This window comes from Sorex araneus, chromosome X, assembly GCF_027595985.1.
Source record: "Sorex araneus isolate mSorAra2 chromosome X, mSorAra2.pri, whole genome shotgun sequence".
Taxonomy (NCBI): Eukaryota; Metazoa; Chordata; class Mammalia; order Eulipotyphla; family Soricidae; genus Sorex; species Sorex araneus.
Genome location: NC_073313.1, coordinates 242702184 through 242721234, shown reverse-complemented (window position 1 = coordinate 242721234; position 19051 = coordinate 242702184). Strand labels below are relative to the sequence as shown.

Here is a 19051-nt window from a genome sequence, read left to right as displayed (position 1 = left end):
TGTTTGCTTTTTGTTAAATGGAAACAATAAGCCTTCGCTAGGGTATTGGAAGGTTTAAATGAGATAATTTTCCACTTAATTGTTTGATGATCTCTTAGGATACTGCTGAATTGTTCTTTGAAGATGTTCGGTTGCCCGCTAGTGCACTACTTGGAGAAGAGAATAAAGGCTTCTATTACCTCATGCAAGAACTCCCACAGGTCAGAAATATTAGATTTCCTCTTTTGACAAGCTAATGGGTTGGAAATGAATAATACAGAACAAATTAATCCAGGCATACAAAACGTACCACCAGCCATCCGAGTATAACTTGAAAGTGTGAAAAGTTCGTTTTCCAGGCTAGATGAGTACACACACAAACTCGGGGATATCCAGTTGTAGTTTATGAGTCATGAAAACAGAGATTTCAGATCTGTAATTCCTTCTGGTAATGATTTTTAACTTTTTAGTACAAGTGAAGAATTCCAAGCTCTTTGTAGGAAAATGTCAACCAAATTGTTTGGCAGGTTGTTGTGGTTGACGATGACCCCTGTGAAACAATAGGAGAAGGCGCTAAGGTCAGACAGGATGCTTTAGCCATACAGACTATTTTCTCACATCGTGGTCTCTGGAGAGCAGTGACCATATGACCATCGAGCCTCTCTTGGCAGCAGAGTGCACCTGCCTAGGCCTAGGGATCACCACAGCAGGGCTCCCTGGGACAAGGCTGGGAACCCCGCTATGGAAACAGGATTTGAAACTCACATATACAGGGTAAGATGTTGGGCTTAACATATACAGGGTAAGATGTTGGTTTTCAAAGACATATTAGGGTATGTGATCTTCAGGGATCCAAAATTAAAAGTGAATGACTTTGTAATATTTTTTTATAGATGAGTAAGAGGAGATTAAATAACGTGTATATATATGCATAAATATATGTGCATATATTGTGAAGACTGTCATTTGTAAAAATAAGCGGCTCACTTTGGAGTTATAGCAATTAATATAATATGACAGATAATATACTACCTATATTATCAAAATATTTTGTCAAATCTCCACGAGCCAAAAAAATTTAAGAAGCCAATTAATCTTTTGGAAATTTACAAAGATGAGGAAATCATGTAATCAAAAAATGAATAAGTAATTGGCTGCGGGCAGTGGCAGTCTCTCTCTTACGCGCCAAGTACGTTTGGTGGCCATGTGCCATTTCTGTAGGGAGCCATTTTACAAGCCCGGCTCTTATCCTCTAGTCAAGTGGAGGCTTACTTGGGATTCCTGTAACAAGGTCACCACTGCTGACCTTACTGATCTTATCAGTTCGCCATTCCTCTCACTAGCCAACGCCCATACCTGATCTGCCCAACGCCCATGCCTGATCTGCATTTTACTATTGTTCCTATGGGGGTCCAAGCATGCGTACTGCCCCCTCCCACCAAGAGGTATAAGTATTGTAACTGCTGTGAATAAACTCTCTCTCTCTCTCTCCTCCTCCTTCTGGCTCTGCGTCTGTTCATTCAGTTATGTCCCCTCCTTAGCCCCACGAAGGGTCCTCCCTGCGGGACAGGACGGGACCCCACACATTTCACCACCTCGGCATGCATCTGCAGCCAACAGACAGACTCCAGATGTGGATTTTAAAAAATACACAAAACCTGCAGCTCTCTCTCGCTGCCTGCATTTGTTCATGGTCTCGAGCCACTTCCCCCACCCCAGGGCGGCCCATGGCAACAGGCGGATGGAGAAGGAAACGAGCCCAGGCTGGTCAATTGCAGTTTATTCCAGTCTCATCTCCATTCTCTTCTGACTCTCCTCCCCCAAATCTTTTTTCCTTCCCCTCTCCTGGATCCTGCTCCTTCATTCTTCTCCCCCCTGCCTGCTCTTCTCACCTCCTCCTTTCTCTGTACCTCTTACAGCCTTAGTTATATCTCAAATCATGAGGGGATGGGGTAACAATTACACATAGGTGTGGTCATACAATCAACAGATGTAAAGTGCTTCCCTCAGGGGAAGCTTCTTCTAGGACAGATTCTCATTTAGCAAGAAGACCTGCCTAAATACCATCCAGGGGGTGCATTTCTCCTTTCCTTAGTCCAATAACCATTTAAACATTCATCTTAATTCTACTTCTTAATAATATTAGTCATTTTGTATGGACACAGGAAGAGATACATTAAGCTTATAGGATTACTCTCCTGGGGGCTTTATGTTATAGATCTCAGACTACAGTGCTCAGGCCAGGTTAGTCGTTCCTAACCCTAGCAGGGTCCTAATCTAGTTGTTACTTTTTGGATCATCACAGAATTTGTCCATGACCTTGCTCTTATAGTTAAGTATTATGGTGCATGGTCTGGCCCATTTCAATGCCAGAGTAGCTCACAGTTTGCCCTGGTTCCATCCAGTCTTTTGTCAGGACTCTGCTTTTGGGATGCTGAGAACTAAGGGCATATGAGCTTTAGTTGAGAAAACGGATGCCCAGAGTGAATATTATTCAGAGTCAGTTACCTCCTAAGTTACAAAAGCATAGCATTAACTGTCTTCCTGTGTCTATACAAAAAGAACACTGCTCTGAAGTAAACTATGCAAAAGGACATAAGAGAAAATCAGAGATTTTTGACTTTACAAGTCACAAGTAGTGCTTAGGGGACAATGGTGATTAACTGGTTGGAGAAGAGAGCACAGAGAAGAGGTTACAGATAAACTCAGAGGAATGGGAGTGCCTTAGTAGCTCTGTGATGGGTGTAACACAGTAAACCTAAGCTCCCTGTGGCAAGGGAGACAGGACAAACCAATGTTATCCTACAGGAAATGTAGCCATTGAAATCATAGGAATAGCATGTTTCAAATAATGTTGGCAATCTAATGTTTGGATTACAGGAACGATTATTGATTGCTGAGCTGGCAATTTCAGCATGTGAGTTCATGTTTGAAGAAACCAGAAATTATGTTAAACAAAGAAAAGCCTTTGGAAAAACAGTTTCACATATACAGGTAAGTTTCCATTACATATTAGTTAAAGTAAAGAAAATTAGTTAAAGTAAAGTAAAGTAAAGAAAATTAGTAAAGTAAAGAAAAAGTAAGTTTTTGAGTCATGAAGGTCTCCATGGACATGAGGAAGATTAGAAATGCCCTCTTCAGTTGTGAGAGAATGAACGAGAGAAATATAGTGAGCTTGCCAGCCTGTTTGATTAGGATTCAATCTTGCCAAGGACTTCAAAGGGTTTTCAGAATTTATTATGGCAACTGAATATGCCAACAGAATCTTATACTCGCTAGTGCTTAAATGAAGGTAGAGCTTATTAACAGTGCACCACTAAATTGGTAAAATATTTTTACCAGCAATAAAACCTAGATTTTAAAATCTACTAGAAAAAATTTTTATTGAATCACTGAGATACAGTTACAAAGCTTTCATGATTGAATTTCAGTCATACAATGATCAAACACCTGTCCTTGCATCAATGTGCATTCTCCACCACCAGTGTCCCCAGTATCCCTCCCACCACCCCCACTCCACCCCAACCCCTGCCTCTATGGCAAACAATTTCTTTCTTACTCTCTCTCTACTGTGGGGCATTATGGTTTGCAGTACAGATACTGAGAGGTCATCATGTTTGGTCCTTTATCTACTTTCAGCACACATCTCTCATCCTGAGTGATCCCTCCGACCATCATTGACTCAGTGATCCCTTCTCTATCCCAGCTGCCTTCTACCCCCCGCTCATGAGGCAGGCTTCCAATCATGGAGCGATGCTTCTAACCGTGGAGCCAACCATGGAGCCCTTGCCTCTACTGCCTTTGGGTGTTAGTCTCATATTATGTTATTTTCTATTCCATAAATGAGTACAGTCATTCTATGGCTGTCCCTCTAACAGGAAATTTTTTTTTTAATTTTATTTATTTTTAATTAGAGAATCACCGTGAGGGTACAGTTACAGATTTATACACTTTTGTGCTTATACTTCCCTCATACAAAGTTCGGGAACCCATCCCTTCACCAGTGCCCATTCTCCACCACCCGTAAACCCAGCGTCCCTCCCACCCTCCCCAATCCCATCTCCCCCCCACCCCACCCTGCCACTGTGGCAAGGCATTCCCTTCTGTTCTCTCTCTCTAATTAGCTGTTGTGGTTTGCAATAAAGGTGTTGAGTGGCCGCTGTGCTCAGTCTCTAGCCCTCATTCAGCCCGCAACTCCCTTCCCCCACATGGCCTTCGACTACAATGTAGTTGGTGATCGCTTCTCTGAGTTGACCTTTCCCCGGAACGTGAGGCCAGCCTCGAAGCCATGGAGTCAACCTCCTGGTACTTATTTCTACAGTTCTTGGGTGATAGTCTCCCACTCACTAACAGGAAATTTTTAAGTAGAATGACTTCAAAGGTTTTGTAAAGAGAGAAGGAGAGATGAAATTCTTGGGTAACTTTTCAAGACTGAAATTCTAGAAGTGCTAAATTCAGGTGGGGTTGAAATTCTGGCACTACTACTTGAATCTCTGTGGCCAGGGGTGTTCAGCTATCTTCCGTAGTAGAAAGGTTGCAAACCAATAGTCTATCTCCTGGGTTATAATTGCTGGTCTGTGAGCCAGTGTGCAGACAGGTCCTGTTCATCAGCCATCAAAGTGTTAAAGAATGCTGGTCTAGGCCTCTGTTCTCAACCTTTTTCTTACTGTCTTACCTCCTCTGCCATGGCTTCTCCTTCACTTACTGTCTATGCAATTTTTGTTAACTCTGATGGGTTGACTTGTAAGATGTAAATGGTATAAGTATCTTCTCATAGAGTTACTATGATGATTAGAGGAGATAATACGCACATAGTACTGAGACTATTGCCCAGCAAATTAAGCAGTTATTAAAGTTAGCAATGATATTTGTTTGTTTAGTCTCTTAATCCTGATCTGGATGTATTCCATTGCTCTTTGAAAACCTTTTGCCAGCTCTTCAGCAAACTTCTTACAACCTGGAAATACTTCTTTGCATTGTTGCTTACTTACAGATCTAAAAACAATTTTGAATTTATAAAAATGAGTACACACTGAAGAAAACACATTGCATACACACATGTTGATTTGTAATCACGCACACCTGAAATCTATGTTCTAATGTCTTCTAATAGTGTTAGTTAAATGAGAAAGAGATTTTAAGATATGATATGACTTGTCCATATTGTGATTTCTTTAAAAACCAACGATGCTATATTTTATATTCCCTTCATGTATGTGTCACTGATTTATACACATTGGTTTATTGTTCCCTGGGGAGAAAGGAGTGCTGGGCCACACTCTGTGTGCTTAGGAGCTATTCCTGCTTCTTTGCTCAGTAGTGACCACTGCTGATGTCATGTGGTGTGGAGGATTTGAACCCTTGTTGGCTGCATGCCAGGCAAACACCATAAACCCTGTACTTTCTCTCTCCAGATGAGTGATTTGTAATGACTTCCCTCTTCTCCCAGAGACTTCTAAATGTCAGGAAGGAAGGTGCACAGCAACTGGGAGTGTAAATGGTATTTAGTGCCTCAGAGGTCAAAGTTATGAGCATCCTGTAATTCAGAGATAGCTTTGAATAGCAGCTAGTTGTCTCATTCAAAACGCCAACTCTCCCACTGTGAAACACACATGATTTATTCTTTTTTGTTACACTGACTAAATATGTATTGATTATCTCTTAAAGGCTGTGTACTCACAGGTAATTTGATAGGTATGACTCAGAAATGCCCACCTTTGGCTCCTAACAATATGGACTTTTGTAACTATACTCAAAGTGGAATTTGTGTCATTTGCTTTTAACTGTCTCATGTTTTTGAAATCAGAAATGTTTATTAAGAACCTTATACCTGTTAACCATACTATAGATACTATAAATAGCGAAGCAAATAGATACATTTATACCCCCTTGAAAAACTGTTTCTGTGTTTATGAAATTTGTATTAAATTACAACAAAGATAACTAAATAGGACACAGATTTTCTGTATCACTCAGAATCTTAAACATGTCCTTATAGCATACTTAACACATACAGACACATGTTTACATTTTTCTTACTATTTATCTACTTTAAAAAAGATAGCTAGTTTGTGTTTTAATACTTTTCCAGGCAAGTTCCATTTGCCTTCTTTCAAAGGTAATTCAGTAAAATTTCACTAGGTGGCAGTCGCATCCTGCTTCCACCAATATGTTATTGTATGAGTAGTGCTGTTTTTCTAATAAGTGTACATGTTGAGAGTTCTGAAATGTTTTTATAATCTTTATTGTTATATTAATAATTATCCTTGAATATTTTTATATATAGTATGGGAATATTCAAAGACAATGAATGAGCAGTATGTGGCTAAACTTTTTATACTGAAGCTAGGTGCAGTATGGTTCTACCTATTAAATTGAAATAGAAGACCTTCAAATTTTGTATTGTAGCACTGTGGCACTGTCATCCCGTTGTTCATCTGTTTGATTGAGCAGGCACCATTAACATCTCCATTGTGAGACTAGTTATTGTTTTTAGCATATTGAATTGGCCGAGGGTAGCTTGCCAGGCTCTGCCATGCAGGTGGGATACTCTCAGTAGCTTGCTGGGCTCTCTGAGAGGGACAGAGGAATCGAACCCAAGTCGGCCACGTGAGGCAAATGCCCTACCCACTTTGTTGTACTTCATAAAATTGTATTCATACATAATTCATTTTCTCTTCTTGTTTCCTCTGAATTTGTAACACTTGGAGTTTTTCTGACCATTTGAATATATTTCACAAAAATTATTTTCTTTTGGGATGGAAATCTGCCGTAATTAGGTTTCAACAACTATAGAATTTTCATCCACACTCTCCATAATTGATGGCATTTTGTGATTTCAATTGACTAGACAATAAAACATTAAAATTCAGATATTGAATAGTATCATAATAATGATTATTGACTGCATAACACCTATTTCCAGGCACTATGGTAATGAGAATCTTGCACTCTTTACAAAAATTATAAATATAATATCCTCATCATTCAGACAGAGAGAGGTTAAGTAATGCGCTCAGGATTACAAAGAGTTTCTAATTCCAGAACCTACACACTTAACCATATATTAGTTTTACTACCTAAAAGTTTAAAGTAAATAAAACTTGCACACACACACACACACACACACACACACACACACCTCATTTCCTGTGTGATATATTCTCTTGATTCTAAAGGTACATAAAATATTTGGGAAAAGATAAAAAAAAAAAAAGGGCAAAGAGATTTGGAAATGACAACTCTGGATAAGAACTGCGTGGTGAAAGTAGGTAAAGGAACAAACATTAGAACCTCTCAGTACCGGTATTGCAAACCATAATGCCCAAAAGGAGAGAAAGAGAAAGAAAGAAGGAAAGTGCCAGCCACAGAGACAGGTTGGGTGGGGGGTGGGGAGGTGGAGGGGTGGCAGGAGCGAAACTGGGGACATTGGTGGTGGGGAATGTACACTGGTAGAGGGATGAGTGCTAGAACACGGTATTAATGAAACTCTATCTTGATTATGAACAGCTTTGTAACTGTGTATCTCATGGTGATTCAATTAAAACAATTAAATTAAAAAAAATAAGCGAGTGGAAATATAGCATTTTTCCTTACGTGCCTCCATGTAGGAAATGTCCACGTCCTAACACCTAGAGTGTTGGATTAATTTAATATTTATTAAATGAGATAGCAAATCTAACGTGTTATATTCCATATTTGAATCATAATGGATTAGGGAACTAATGGTGTCATTAAAATGAAATACTGGACTTGATAACTTCTCAGTGTGTCTTCTGATTTCATAATTTCATGATCCTAAGAGATTTTTGATTCAAAGCTCTGAGATTCTGTCAGTATACTTAGTAACTAGGTGCTCTTTTAAACACTAATTAATTTACTATCTGTTAGCAATCATTAATGAATGTTGAAACATACTTCTATAAGCACGGTAATCATTGAGAAAAAGGACCTTGCAAATAACATGTGATATAATTATTAGCTGCCATCAACTAGAGAATACTTTCTTAAAACAATACTTTTTCTATGCCTGCAATGAAGAGCAAAGATCAAATATGTTTAGTGATACTCAACTTCACACCAAGAATATGTTAACATTTACTCCTATTATCCTCTAAAAGTAAATTATGTTTTTTAGAGGCATTATTCTTTGAAGCATATGAGCCTCAGTGAATGTACTGATAAAGAATTTGAAACAAACCCTACTTTGTCAGAAATTTCACTTCAGCTTCTGGAAGCCCCCAATACTCACATGCTTTTGTGTGCAAGGGTCGGTTTAGAGATCTTGATTCTTTCATTTTGTAAGTAGTGCATATAATCTTGACTGTGCTATCAAGGTACAGGGACAAAAGTACCTTAGGCTTTCAGATTTTCCTTTATTTATCAAGCTGAGTGTCATAGAGGGTGTCACTGATGTAAGCCATGAGAATTCTTAGAATTCAGTTTCAGGAATTTTCTTTATGTATGTATATCCACGTGCTAGTGTGGCCCAATGGCGTCTGCTCACTCCAGGAACATGAAGAGCATCAAACTGTTAGTTCAGGGTCTTGACGAAGAAGTCCAACCATCTCATAGGTGGGTGGCCAGGCGATGAACAATGGGACGGCAGGTGATACAGGTGAGGTAGATCCACATATATGTGGATATGCATACTTAATCTGTTTTCACTGTATCACTGTATCACTGTCATCCTGTTGTTCTTCAATTTGCTCGAGTGGACGCCAGTAACATCTCCATTCGTCCCTGTCACATGCAAGTGTAGCCTGATGGCATATTAAAAAAAACATTTTCTATTTCCTTTTGTTTGTTTTTGGGGCCACACCCAATGGTGCACAGGAAAAACTCATTGTGATGCCTCGGGAATTATATGGGGTGTATTATATTATATGGGAATCTAGCTTGGGTCACCCATGTGTAAGACACAGGTGTTAGCTGCTGTACTGTATCTCTGGCCCCTCTCCACATTTTTTATTTCTTTGTTCCATTCTTATATTTTCTGAGTAAACTTGGATATATGGTTTGGCCAAATTAAGTATAAAAGAATAAAAAGAAATACAGAAAAATAAGGCAGAGAATGAGAGGGAGGGATGACTGGAATGTGACTCAGTTGTAGAGCTTTGTGTGTATGGGACCCTGAGTTTGATCCCTAGCACTGCAAGAGAGACTAAGAGAGAAGAGAGAAAGGGTGGAGAGAAGAATATTTAATATGTTCTGACTAAGAAGTCAGGTTATAGAGGTGGAAAAGGCATGATAGCCTTCCTCCTCCTGTTTGATGTTTGGAACCATTAGGTGCCAGAAGTCATATTGTCTGATTCTAGAATAGGGTAAGGTAGAGCCAAAGTCAAGGGGAAAGTGGTCATTTGGGTGTTTCACCAACACAATAGTTATTTTGACTGACCTGTGAAAAATCTGTTCTTTAATGAGTTTTTTCAAATTAATTTTATTTTAGGCACTGTGATTTATAATACTGTCAATGGTAGGATTTCATGCATAAAATATTCTAACACCACATTCTCCACTAGAGTATCTAAATCTGTCCACCTTTTCCCCCACCGTTTTTCCTCCATTTTATTCTCACACACATATTCCACCTGCCATGGTAACCTTCCTACTAAAGACCTGCTCTCAGTTTCTGCCTCTGGTAATTTGTTATTTCCTGTGATTTTTTTTTGTATCCCACATATGAAGGAGATCACTCTTGTCTGTCCTTCTACTTTTGACTAACTTCACTCAGCATAATATTCTCCAGGTCCATTCATGTATCATGAAATTGCATGACTTCATCTTTCCTTACAACCAAGTAGTATTCCACCTTGAGTATGTAAATAGCTTCTTTATCCAGTTATATGTTCTTGAGCACTTTTTTTGATTACAGATTTTTGCTATTATAAATAGTGTTGCAAGCTACTCGTGGTGTATTTGATATGCCAAAAACGGTAACAAGTCTCACAATGGAGACATTACTGGTGCCCGCTCGAGGAAATTGCTGAGCCAATGGGATGACAGTGATACAGTGAAATAGTGTTGCAATGAACATGGGAATGTAAATATCTTTTCTGGTTAGAGTTTTTGGATCCATGTGGATAGATGCCGAAAAGTAGAATTGCTGGATCATCTGGAAGCTCAATTCCTAGTTTTTTTAGGTTTTCTATAAAGACTGAACCAGTCAACATTCCTACCAGCTGTGAATGTAGGTTTCATCTCCCCAAAATCCACAAAAACACTGGTTCTTGTTCTTTTTGATGTTGCCAGTCTCCTACTGTGAGACTGTTTTGATTTTTATTTCCCTGAAGTGATGCAGGGCATTTTTTTCATATACCTTTTGGCCATTTACTTATTTTATCTGAGGAATGTTCTGTTTCTTTCATGTCCATTTTTATAGAATTGATTATTTTGTTGTTGTTGTTAAGTTCTATGAGTGCTTTATCCATCTTGGATACTAACCCATTGTCAGATGTCGTTCTTAAAGGTTTTCCTTCACTGGTACACCTTGTTTGTGTCTGGTCCTATCCTAGAAATTTTTAAACATATTTCTACTCTTCTAGAAATAAAAAGTACTAAAACTTACCCCACCATAGTGATCCCAAAAGGCCTGCTTTTGTGGCTTGAAAATTGCTATAGCCAGTAAAAAAGGATCAACCTCCTGTGAATTTGATTCCTAAAAGCTCTGTCCCAATATTCAGTTACATGCTGCCAACCCGGAATCAACCCCAACACCCCATATGGTCCTCCAGGCCCTCCAGAAATAAACTCAGACTGCAGAACCAGGAGTAAGCTCTGAGCACAGTCAGGACCAAAAATCCAAAAATATAAAATAAAAAAGAAAGACTCAGTTATGAATTTGCACTTGGTGCATTTAATTTCTTGAGGGTCACTGCACCACTTGTATCAGTTCCATATATTTTACTACAGTGAATTTTATCAGTCAGAAATTACACAACAGAATGACCAAAAAAGGTTTATATCTGGATTTCAATGAGGAAGACAGAGCCTGCTAACAAGGCTCAGGCCTTGAGCCTAAAAGGTGAGTGTTTTTTGGGAGGCTATAGAGGTGAAAAGTCAATATTTAGAATACAAACAGTCCCCTAAAGAATAGTTAAGATTTAGTTTGAGGTGTGAGATCCAAGAGTAAGAATGCAATAAATTTTGATTAATGTGATAACAAATGAGGAATTTTTAAAAAGAAAGATTGACAAGGTCTATTGCTTGTTTATGGCAAGCAGGAGGAATATTTAGGCATGTTAACATCAACAGTTTCATGTGGAAAAAACCAGCATGGAATATTGTTCTCGAAAATAGAAGTGAACTACCATAAGACCCAGTGATTTCACTCCTTAGCATCTATCACCAAACACAAAAACATGAATTTTGAAAGAATATATGTAGATCTATTTTTATCACTGAACTTAGCACAATAACTGAAATATAGAAACAACCCAAATGCCCAACTATGGATGAATGGATCAAGAAGTTATGGTATATATCACTGTATCACTGTCATCCCACTGATCATCTATTTGCTCAAGCAGGCCCAGTAATGTCTCCATTCATCCTAGCCCTGAGATTTTAGCAGCCTCTCTTTACTCGTCCTACCCAATGGTGCCTCATTAGAGGCTCCTCAGGGTCAGGGAAATAAGATCCATCATTGTTACGGTATTTGGCATATGAGTACACCACGGGGAGCTTACCCGGCTCTCCCATGTGGGCAGGAAACTCTCGGCAGCTTACCAGGTTCTCCAAGAGGGAGAACTTCCGGGAGCTTGGTTCCATAGTCTCTGGATGTTGGCCATTGATGGGATTACACGGCGCCTGGGGGCAGTTTTTGGGTGTGACTGCCTAGCTACTGGAAAATGGGGAATCTGGGTGGAAGAGACCCAGTCCCTATCTGAGCAGCCTTAGATATCTCAGCCCTGAGTCCCACACACCTGGGTTCCTCTGCGGTTCCTTCATGTGTGAGGCTTGTCCAAACGTGTGGAGAGTGGCCTTGAGCATGGTATATAAAAACAACAAAATATTATGCACCTTTAAGAAAGGACAAAATCATGCAATTTGCAGCAACATGGATGACACAAGAGGGCATCATGTTGAGTTAAATCAGTCAGAAAGAAAGGGATAGAAATAGAGTGATCTCTTTCATATGTGGCTCTTAAACATAACAGGAGAACCAAGCCTGCTATGTTTCGATTCAGTCTGGGGGTTGGGGGGTTAAAAGGGAAGTTCCTTGAGGTCTTTGGGGGAGGGAGGTAAGAACATTGGTGATGGTGCAATGTTGGAATTGTGTATGTGAGAAACCATTATTAGCAGTATTGTAAACCATAGAATCTCATAGAATCTCAATCAATAAAAATTTAAATAAAAGAAAACTATATTTTAGCACTATCATTCTGTTGTTCATCGATTTGCTTGCATGGGCACCAGTAATGTCTGCATTTTGAGACTTGTTACTGTTTTTGGCATATCGAATACGCCACGGGGACTTGCCAGGCTCTGCTGTGTGGGCGGGATACTCTCGGTTAGCTTGCAGGGCTCTTCAAGAGGGACTGAGGAATCGAACCCGGGTTGGCCGCGTGCAAGGCAAATGCCCTACCTGCTGTGCTATCGCTCCAGTCCGAAGAAAACCAAGATTTTTAAAAATAGATGTTTGCTAGATAAGCTACTAGGATAAATAGATGGAGGAAGCGGAATGTGGAAGAAGTTGAGGGGAGTGCCTTTTCATTTGTTTGCTTGTTTGGAACCACACTTGGAAGCGCTCAGACTTATTCCTGGTTCTGTGGCCAAGAGTCACTCCTGGCAGTATTCAGGAGACCCAAAATAGTGCTGGGGATCAAACCTAAGACTCCCATGTATGACAGTTGTTTTATCTTCTCTACTATCTCTCCGTTCCTGGACTTTTAACTCTTGAGTGCTCTAACTTATTCTACTATTGCCATCTTCAGGTCTAAATACTTTGCAATAATAAAGCTAGTGTCATAAATATTTTTAAGGTTTTTCCCTCCATCTTTTCATCTTATTATTTTACTTTAAGACAAGGAAACAGAATAGAGAAGTTGACCTTAATTAATAGAGAAAAATGTATTGCTCTAGAATCCGGAGGAAATGAACTACTTTCTACTGCAGTACCACAAGATGGTGCTCACCCTCTGAATCATGCTGGTTTTATTTCTCCAGGAAGTTTTCCTAAATGATCTGAATTTTAGAATCTAAAATGTGAGATTTTATTTATCACTTTTTTCATCTTTCCGTGCATGTCCCATAGCACAAAAATATAGAGGATTTTAAATTTAAGTTACTTAAATTTGTCTCTGTTTTTAGAAAAGAAAAGTAATTCCACTGTGTTTAAGCGCTAAAGATCTCTGATTATGTAATGTTTTATGTGCAAGGTGATTCAAAATAATACACTTTCTTTTCTTTCCTTTACATGCAAGACGGTGCAGCATAAACTAGCAGAATTAAAAACGAACATTTGTGTAACCAGAGCTTTTGTGGACAGCTGTCTCCAGCTGCATGAGAATAAACGACTGGACTCTGCCTCTGCTTCCATGGCGAAATACTGGTATGCTCGCTACAGTAATTAAAATGTGTTTGCCCAGACTGTTATGGAATTCTGCCAGCCCTAAACTCAACCTTTGAGACTTTTAAAGGAAGAAAGTTGTGTAAATGAAAACTAACAGTAAGAACCAGCTTTTGAAAAAATGCTGAAAGGTTCTATTAAGCCTATTTATAAAGTGCTAAAAATTACCCAGGTTGGTAATTAACTTTTAACTTGTCTTTCAAAATGAATTAAGGGATGGTAGTAGGATGATGGATTGGTTTATTTCAGTAATAGCTTAGCTTCATATTATCAGTTCGGTAGCAGTATAGTGAGGCTGAAAATGAGAGAGTAGAACTTGGGGTTCCTGAGCTAGGTTCCTAAGTCTTTTCATCAGTAACTATCATTAAATTTATCTCTGGGTTAACATTGAACAGAATTTTCCACTAAGAGTGTTTTTCAAATTTCAAAGAAATTCCAAAGAATTTTTATCACTTTTTGCATCTTTTCATACAAAACAATTGACTGTCCAATTAAAAATTGCACATGTTTTATTAAGTGAAAGGAGAAAATGTCCTATTAAGTTTATGAAAGACTTTTACTTATATTCAAGATGATTTGCAATGGTGTAAAGATTAGTTAATTAGATAAAGTTCTCTTGTATATTTCAAAATGCAAGAATATAGTTTAAATTAGATTCTGGAAAGTAGGATTGGTTTCTCTATTTTAAAAACAAGCATTCTCACATCTCATTAGGCCAAAAGTAACCTAGAAAAAATTCCTGTCATTATTCATTAACTTGTTCTCAGTTCAGTCAGAAGTGAAATGGGAAATATGTACAACCATGCTTTATGTAATGCCTCCAAAATAATATTATTGCCATGTTGAGAAGTCATATGAACTTAGCAGGCACTTTGGAGGAAGAGATTTTCACATTTACATTTATAGAAATGTATTTGCCTAGTGGAAAAAAACACAAGAAATATTTAGATAAGATATTTTTGGAAAGATGTTTGGATAGCCATTGACCTCATTGTGTTTTTTGAAACACCAGGTTTATATACTGCTAGTATTTCCTATTGAAGCGAAGAAAGAAAGTTATTATAGCCTAGTAGATATTTCACTGAAATGCATGCCAAATACACTTACAGAATTCCAAATATTATTCCTTCACCCGTCCTGTCTGTTAATCATTATATTGTTGATGTACTTTTCTTCACATGTCCTATGGCTTTTGTTAAAAATTATTTAAAGTAGGAAAATGTGTCTATGCTTGCCTTTGTTGTAAGTTTATCATAATTTAAAGATAAGTCGAAAAGAATTTTTAATTAAAATAATGTTTTTATGTAAGATAAATATCTGTTGCATTGTGAATTGCAATGATAGTTAAAATTGTTATGGTAGAATAATAAAAGATTATTTGAGTACTTCATATTAATGTACTTAGACTCCAAAAAGAATAATTTTCAAATGATCTTTAATAATAATTTTCTTATTTGATGACATTATCTTAGTTTACACTCTAAGATTTCACTCCTGTTTTAGTTTGTTTCTTAAATAAAAATGTTTTCATGGTGACTGAAATGTAGAATGGTAACCTTTGGTTAAGAAGTAAACTTTTGAAAAAAAAAGGAAAAAAAAACAAAAAAAAAAGTAAACTTTTGGAGGAAAAATGGGAAAAAAAAAAGACAAAGGTAGATGGGAATAGATGACTGTATAACTGTATAGTGAATTCAGATTATATAGAAAATACATATGATGTATGCCAAATTCAAGTTATTTCTAGATCTCTCAGGAACTATATTGCAAATCATAATGCCCAAAAGAAGAGAGGGGGGAAATTGGCTGCCATAGAGGCAGGGGCAAGGTTGGATGGAAGGGGGTGGATACAGGGACATTGGTGGTGGAAAATGTGCACTGGTGGATGAACGGGTGTTCCATCATTGTATGATGAAACTCAAATGTGAAAGCTTTGTAATTGTGTCTCATGGTGGTTCAATAAAAATAAAAATAAAAGATAAAAGTAAAAATTTAAAAATGAAATTAAAAAATAAAAAGTTATCGTTAGATTATTTTGACTGGAGCGATAGCACAGTGGGTAGGGCGTTTGCCTTGCATGCAGCCCACCTGGGTTCGATTCCTCTGTCCCTCTCAGAGAACCCAGCAAGCTACCGAGAGTATCCCACCTGCACAGCAGAGCCTGGCAAGCTACCCATGGCATATTTGATATGGCAAAAACAGTAACAAGTTTCACAATGGAAACGTTACTGGTGCCCGCTCAAGCAAATGGATGAACAACTGGATAACAGTGCTACAGTGCTACAGATTATTTTTAGACCAAAAGTAGCCAAAGCGTAGTTTAAGGTTTCCACCCTTAATAAAAACAAATCAAAAATAAAATTGATAATGAAACTATTTGTTATTAAAAGTACTCTTGAGAGGTGTAATATATAGCCATCTTCTGGCATACTGGTGAATATGCCTGTTTGAAAAATTATGATACTTTAAAATATTAGATAAATATATACATTTAAATAATGGTGTATTTAGAGATAAAGAAGTTGCTTCCTGACTGTGAGGAATTACATGAAAATCCATTTTAAATGTTCATTTTTCTGTTTTTTCTCTTTTTTGTTATCTAGGGCATCTGATTTGCAAAACAGTGTCGCTTATGACTGTGTTCAGCTCCACGGAGGTTGGGGATACATGTGGGAATATCCAATTGCAAAGTAAGTATGGTTGGGTTCACATCATGGGATGATGTGAAGAAAAGACAAAATTTATTTTTTGTATATGTGTTGTGTATAGAGAGAATCAAGGAGGTACAAAATCTTTGCATTTTTGATCTGTAGAGTGTACATATCAGATGTACATAACTTTATCGTTAGGATTTAACATAAGGTTCATCATAAAGATTTAGTATATTTTTTTAATTTTTAAAAAATAATTTAGCTCATTCAAAGTATATTCTCTGGCCTAAATAGAATGAAAGTGTAAGTCAATAACAGGAAAATGTAACAGAATGCAGAATGTTCCAGATAATAAATAATAATTCCTATTCCATGAATAGGAATAAGAATAGAAAAAAATTTCCATAAAGAATTAGATATTTTGAAATATATTGAATGGTGTATTTAGAGATAAAACTGTGATAAAAATGCTTATATATATATATATTTTTTTTTCCTTTTTGGGTCACACTCAGCGATGCTCAGGGATTACTCCTGGCTCTGCACTCAGAAATTACTCCTAGTGGTGCTCAGGGGACCCGGATCAACCGCATGCAAGGCAGACACCCTATCCGCCGTGCTATCGCTCCAGCCCCAAAATGCTTATATTTTTTAAAAGGCATATTCCAGGGCCAGAGATAGCTCAGTGGACTGAGTACTGACTTTAGGTGGAGGGCCTGAGTTTGATCTCCAGCACTGCCAAAAGGGAATCCCAAAGCAAGGAGCCAGGAGTAGCTCTAAACACCAGAGGTTGGCCAAAAATTCAAATTAAAAAAATATGTAAAAAGAAAAAAGCACAAGATAATATGTTTCTACCTCAAGAACCTAGAAGAGTACAATAAGCTGAAATATGAAAGAGAAAATGAAAGAGCAGAGCTCAATAAAATAGAGAAAATAAGTGAAATAGAGGAAAGAAGGAAGCCAAAATGTTTTTGAAAGCTCAGTAAAATTGATAAACTTCTAACAAGGCTAAAAGGACACACACACACACACACACACACACACACACACAACCCAAGAAGACAAGCGAATGATTCAGAGATAAAATTAAATGTTTCACTAAAGACTATCCCCAAATAATAAAAGAACCATAACAATTACTACAAACATAAATTTAAAAGCTTGGAATGGGGCACAGAGATTAGGCCCTTCCTCTGCTTGGGGCTGACCCCTGTTCTATTCTGTTACCACATGTACCTCCCCTGCTGAGCACTGTCAGGAATGATCTCTGAGCCCAGAGCCAGGAGTAGCTACTGAGCACTGCTGGGTGTAGCTATAAACCCAAAGATAAATACATTTTTTAAAAATTAAACTTTTGGGTGAAATTAACTTACTAAACTACAAACTACTGTAACAAAATAGGTTAAATAGATGCTCTAAAATATTCTTTATCAATAGAGAACTGTGATACATTTTAAAAGAGCTAAATACAGGGGCCGGAGCGATAGTACAGTGAGTAAGGTGTTTGCCTTGCATGCGGCCAACCTGGGTTCAATACCTGGCATCCTATATAGTCCCCCAAGCACTGCCAGAAGTAACTCCTGAGTGCAGAGCCAGGAGTAACTCCTGAGCATCGCTGGGTGTGACCCAAAATGGAAAAAAAAAAGAGCTAAATACATACATATATATATATACATAATAGTTAAATTTAAAATAGCTGAATGTAATTTTTGAACAGGGAAGAACAAAATCTGAAATTTAAAATCTCTAAACTTAATAGAACAGAGATGACAAGGAAAGAATCAGTAAATTCGACAATAAATTTGTAATCCTCATAATTTTTTAACATGTTTTTAAGTTATTGTACTTTTCCGAGTAGGGTTCTTTTATAGAAAGAAATCCCTAAAGTATTAATGGAAGGCCAGTGGAGTTTCTTTAACTGCTAGTTATCTGAAAAGCTCTGTATTCCTGCTTCATATCTGAGTGATAAATAACCTAGCTGAGTAGAATATTTTTGTAGACCTTTTCCTTTCATCACTTTTTATTTACCATACCACTTCCATCTGTTTTTGTTTCTTACGGGGGGACCACTATCATCACTGCTCAGAACGTACCTCTGGTTCTGTGTTTAGGAATGCACAGGAGACCATTATACAGGGCTAGAGAGTCAGAACAGGGTCACTTGGGTGCACGGAAGTGTTTTAACCCCTGTACTATCTCTCTAGGCACGTACACTTTCTTATTACTTGTAGAATTTTTGCAGAGAAATCTGCTTAGGGAGGTCTTATGGAGAATCCCCTTCCATGTCACTTTTACTTCCCACTTGCTGCTTTTAGGATTTTTTTCTTTATCCTTGATAATTGCCAATTTGATTACAACACATCTTTGTGTACATCTGTTTGACTTTATTCTATTCAGAATGGAAATCTCTGAGTGTCCAGGATCTTGGTGTCTAACTCTTTTTTCAGCTTGGGCATTCTTGGATATTATTTTTTTAAATAAGAATTCTGCCCATTTTCTCTACTTTTGGAACACATGTAATATGAAATGTTCTTCTTGATACTATGATGCATAGCTCATATGTTATCTCGTTTTTAATTCTTCTTTAAAGCTGGTCTTTTTGCTTGGTTTCTACTGAATTACTTTCAAGTTTACTTACTTCATTTTTGTCTTCTTTAATTCTCCTTTCATACCTTTCTATTGTATTTTTTCAATTCATATACTATATTTCTTAACTATAATTTCTATTTGGGGCTGGAGCGATAGCACAGCGGGTGCCTTGTACACCACCAACCCGGGTTCGATTCCTCCGCCCTTCTCAGAGACCCTGGCAAGCTACTGAGAGTGTCTCGCCCACACGGCAGAGCCGGGCAAG

General features: G+C 37.8%; 1 protein-coding gene across 1 annotated transcript in view; it reads left to right on the top strand.

Moving 5' to 3' along the window:
• The window catches only part of ACADL (acyl-CoA dehydrogenase long chain), a 46312-nt gene that overhangs the window by 21904 nt on the left and 5357 nt on the right, over positions 1-19051 (top strand). Inside the window, exons 7-10 of the mRNA XM_055121842.1 lie at positions 99-200; positions 2860-2973; positions 13404-13531; positions 16150-16236. Of these exons, the coding sequence (XP_054977817.1) occupies positions 99-200; positions 2860-2973; positions 13404-13531; positions 16150-16236 (431 nt within the window). The remainder of the gene's footprint in view (positions 1-98; positions 201-2859; positions 2974-13403; positions 13532-16149; positions 16237-19051) is intronic.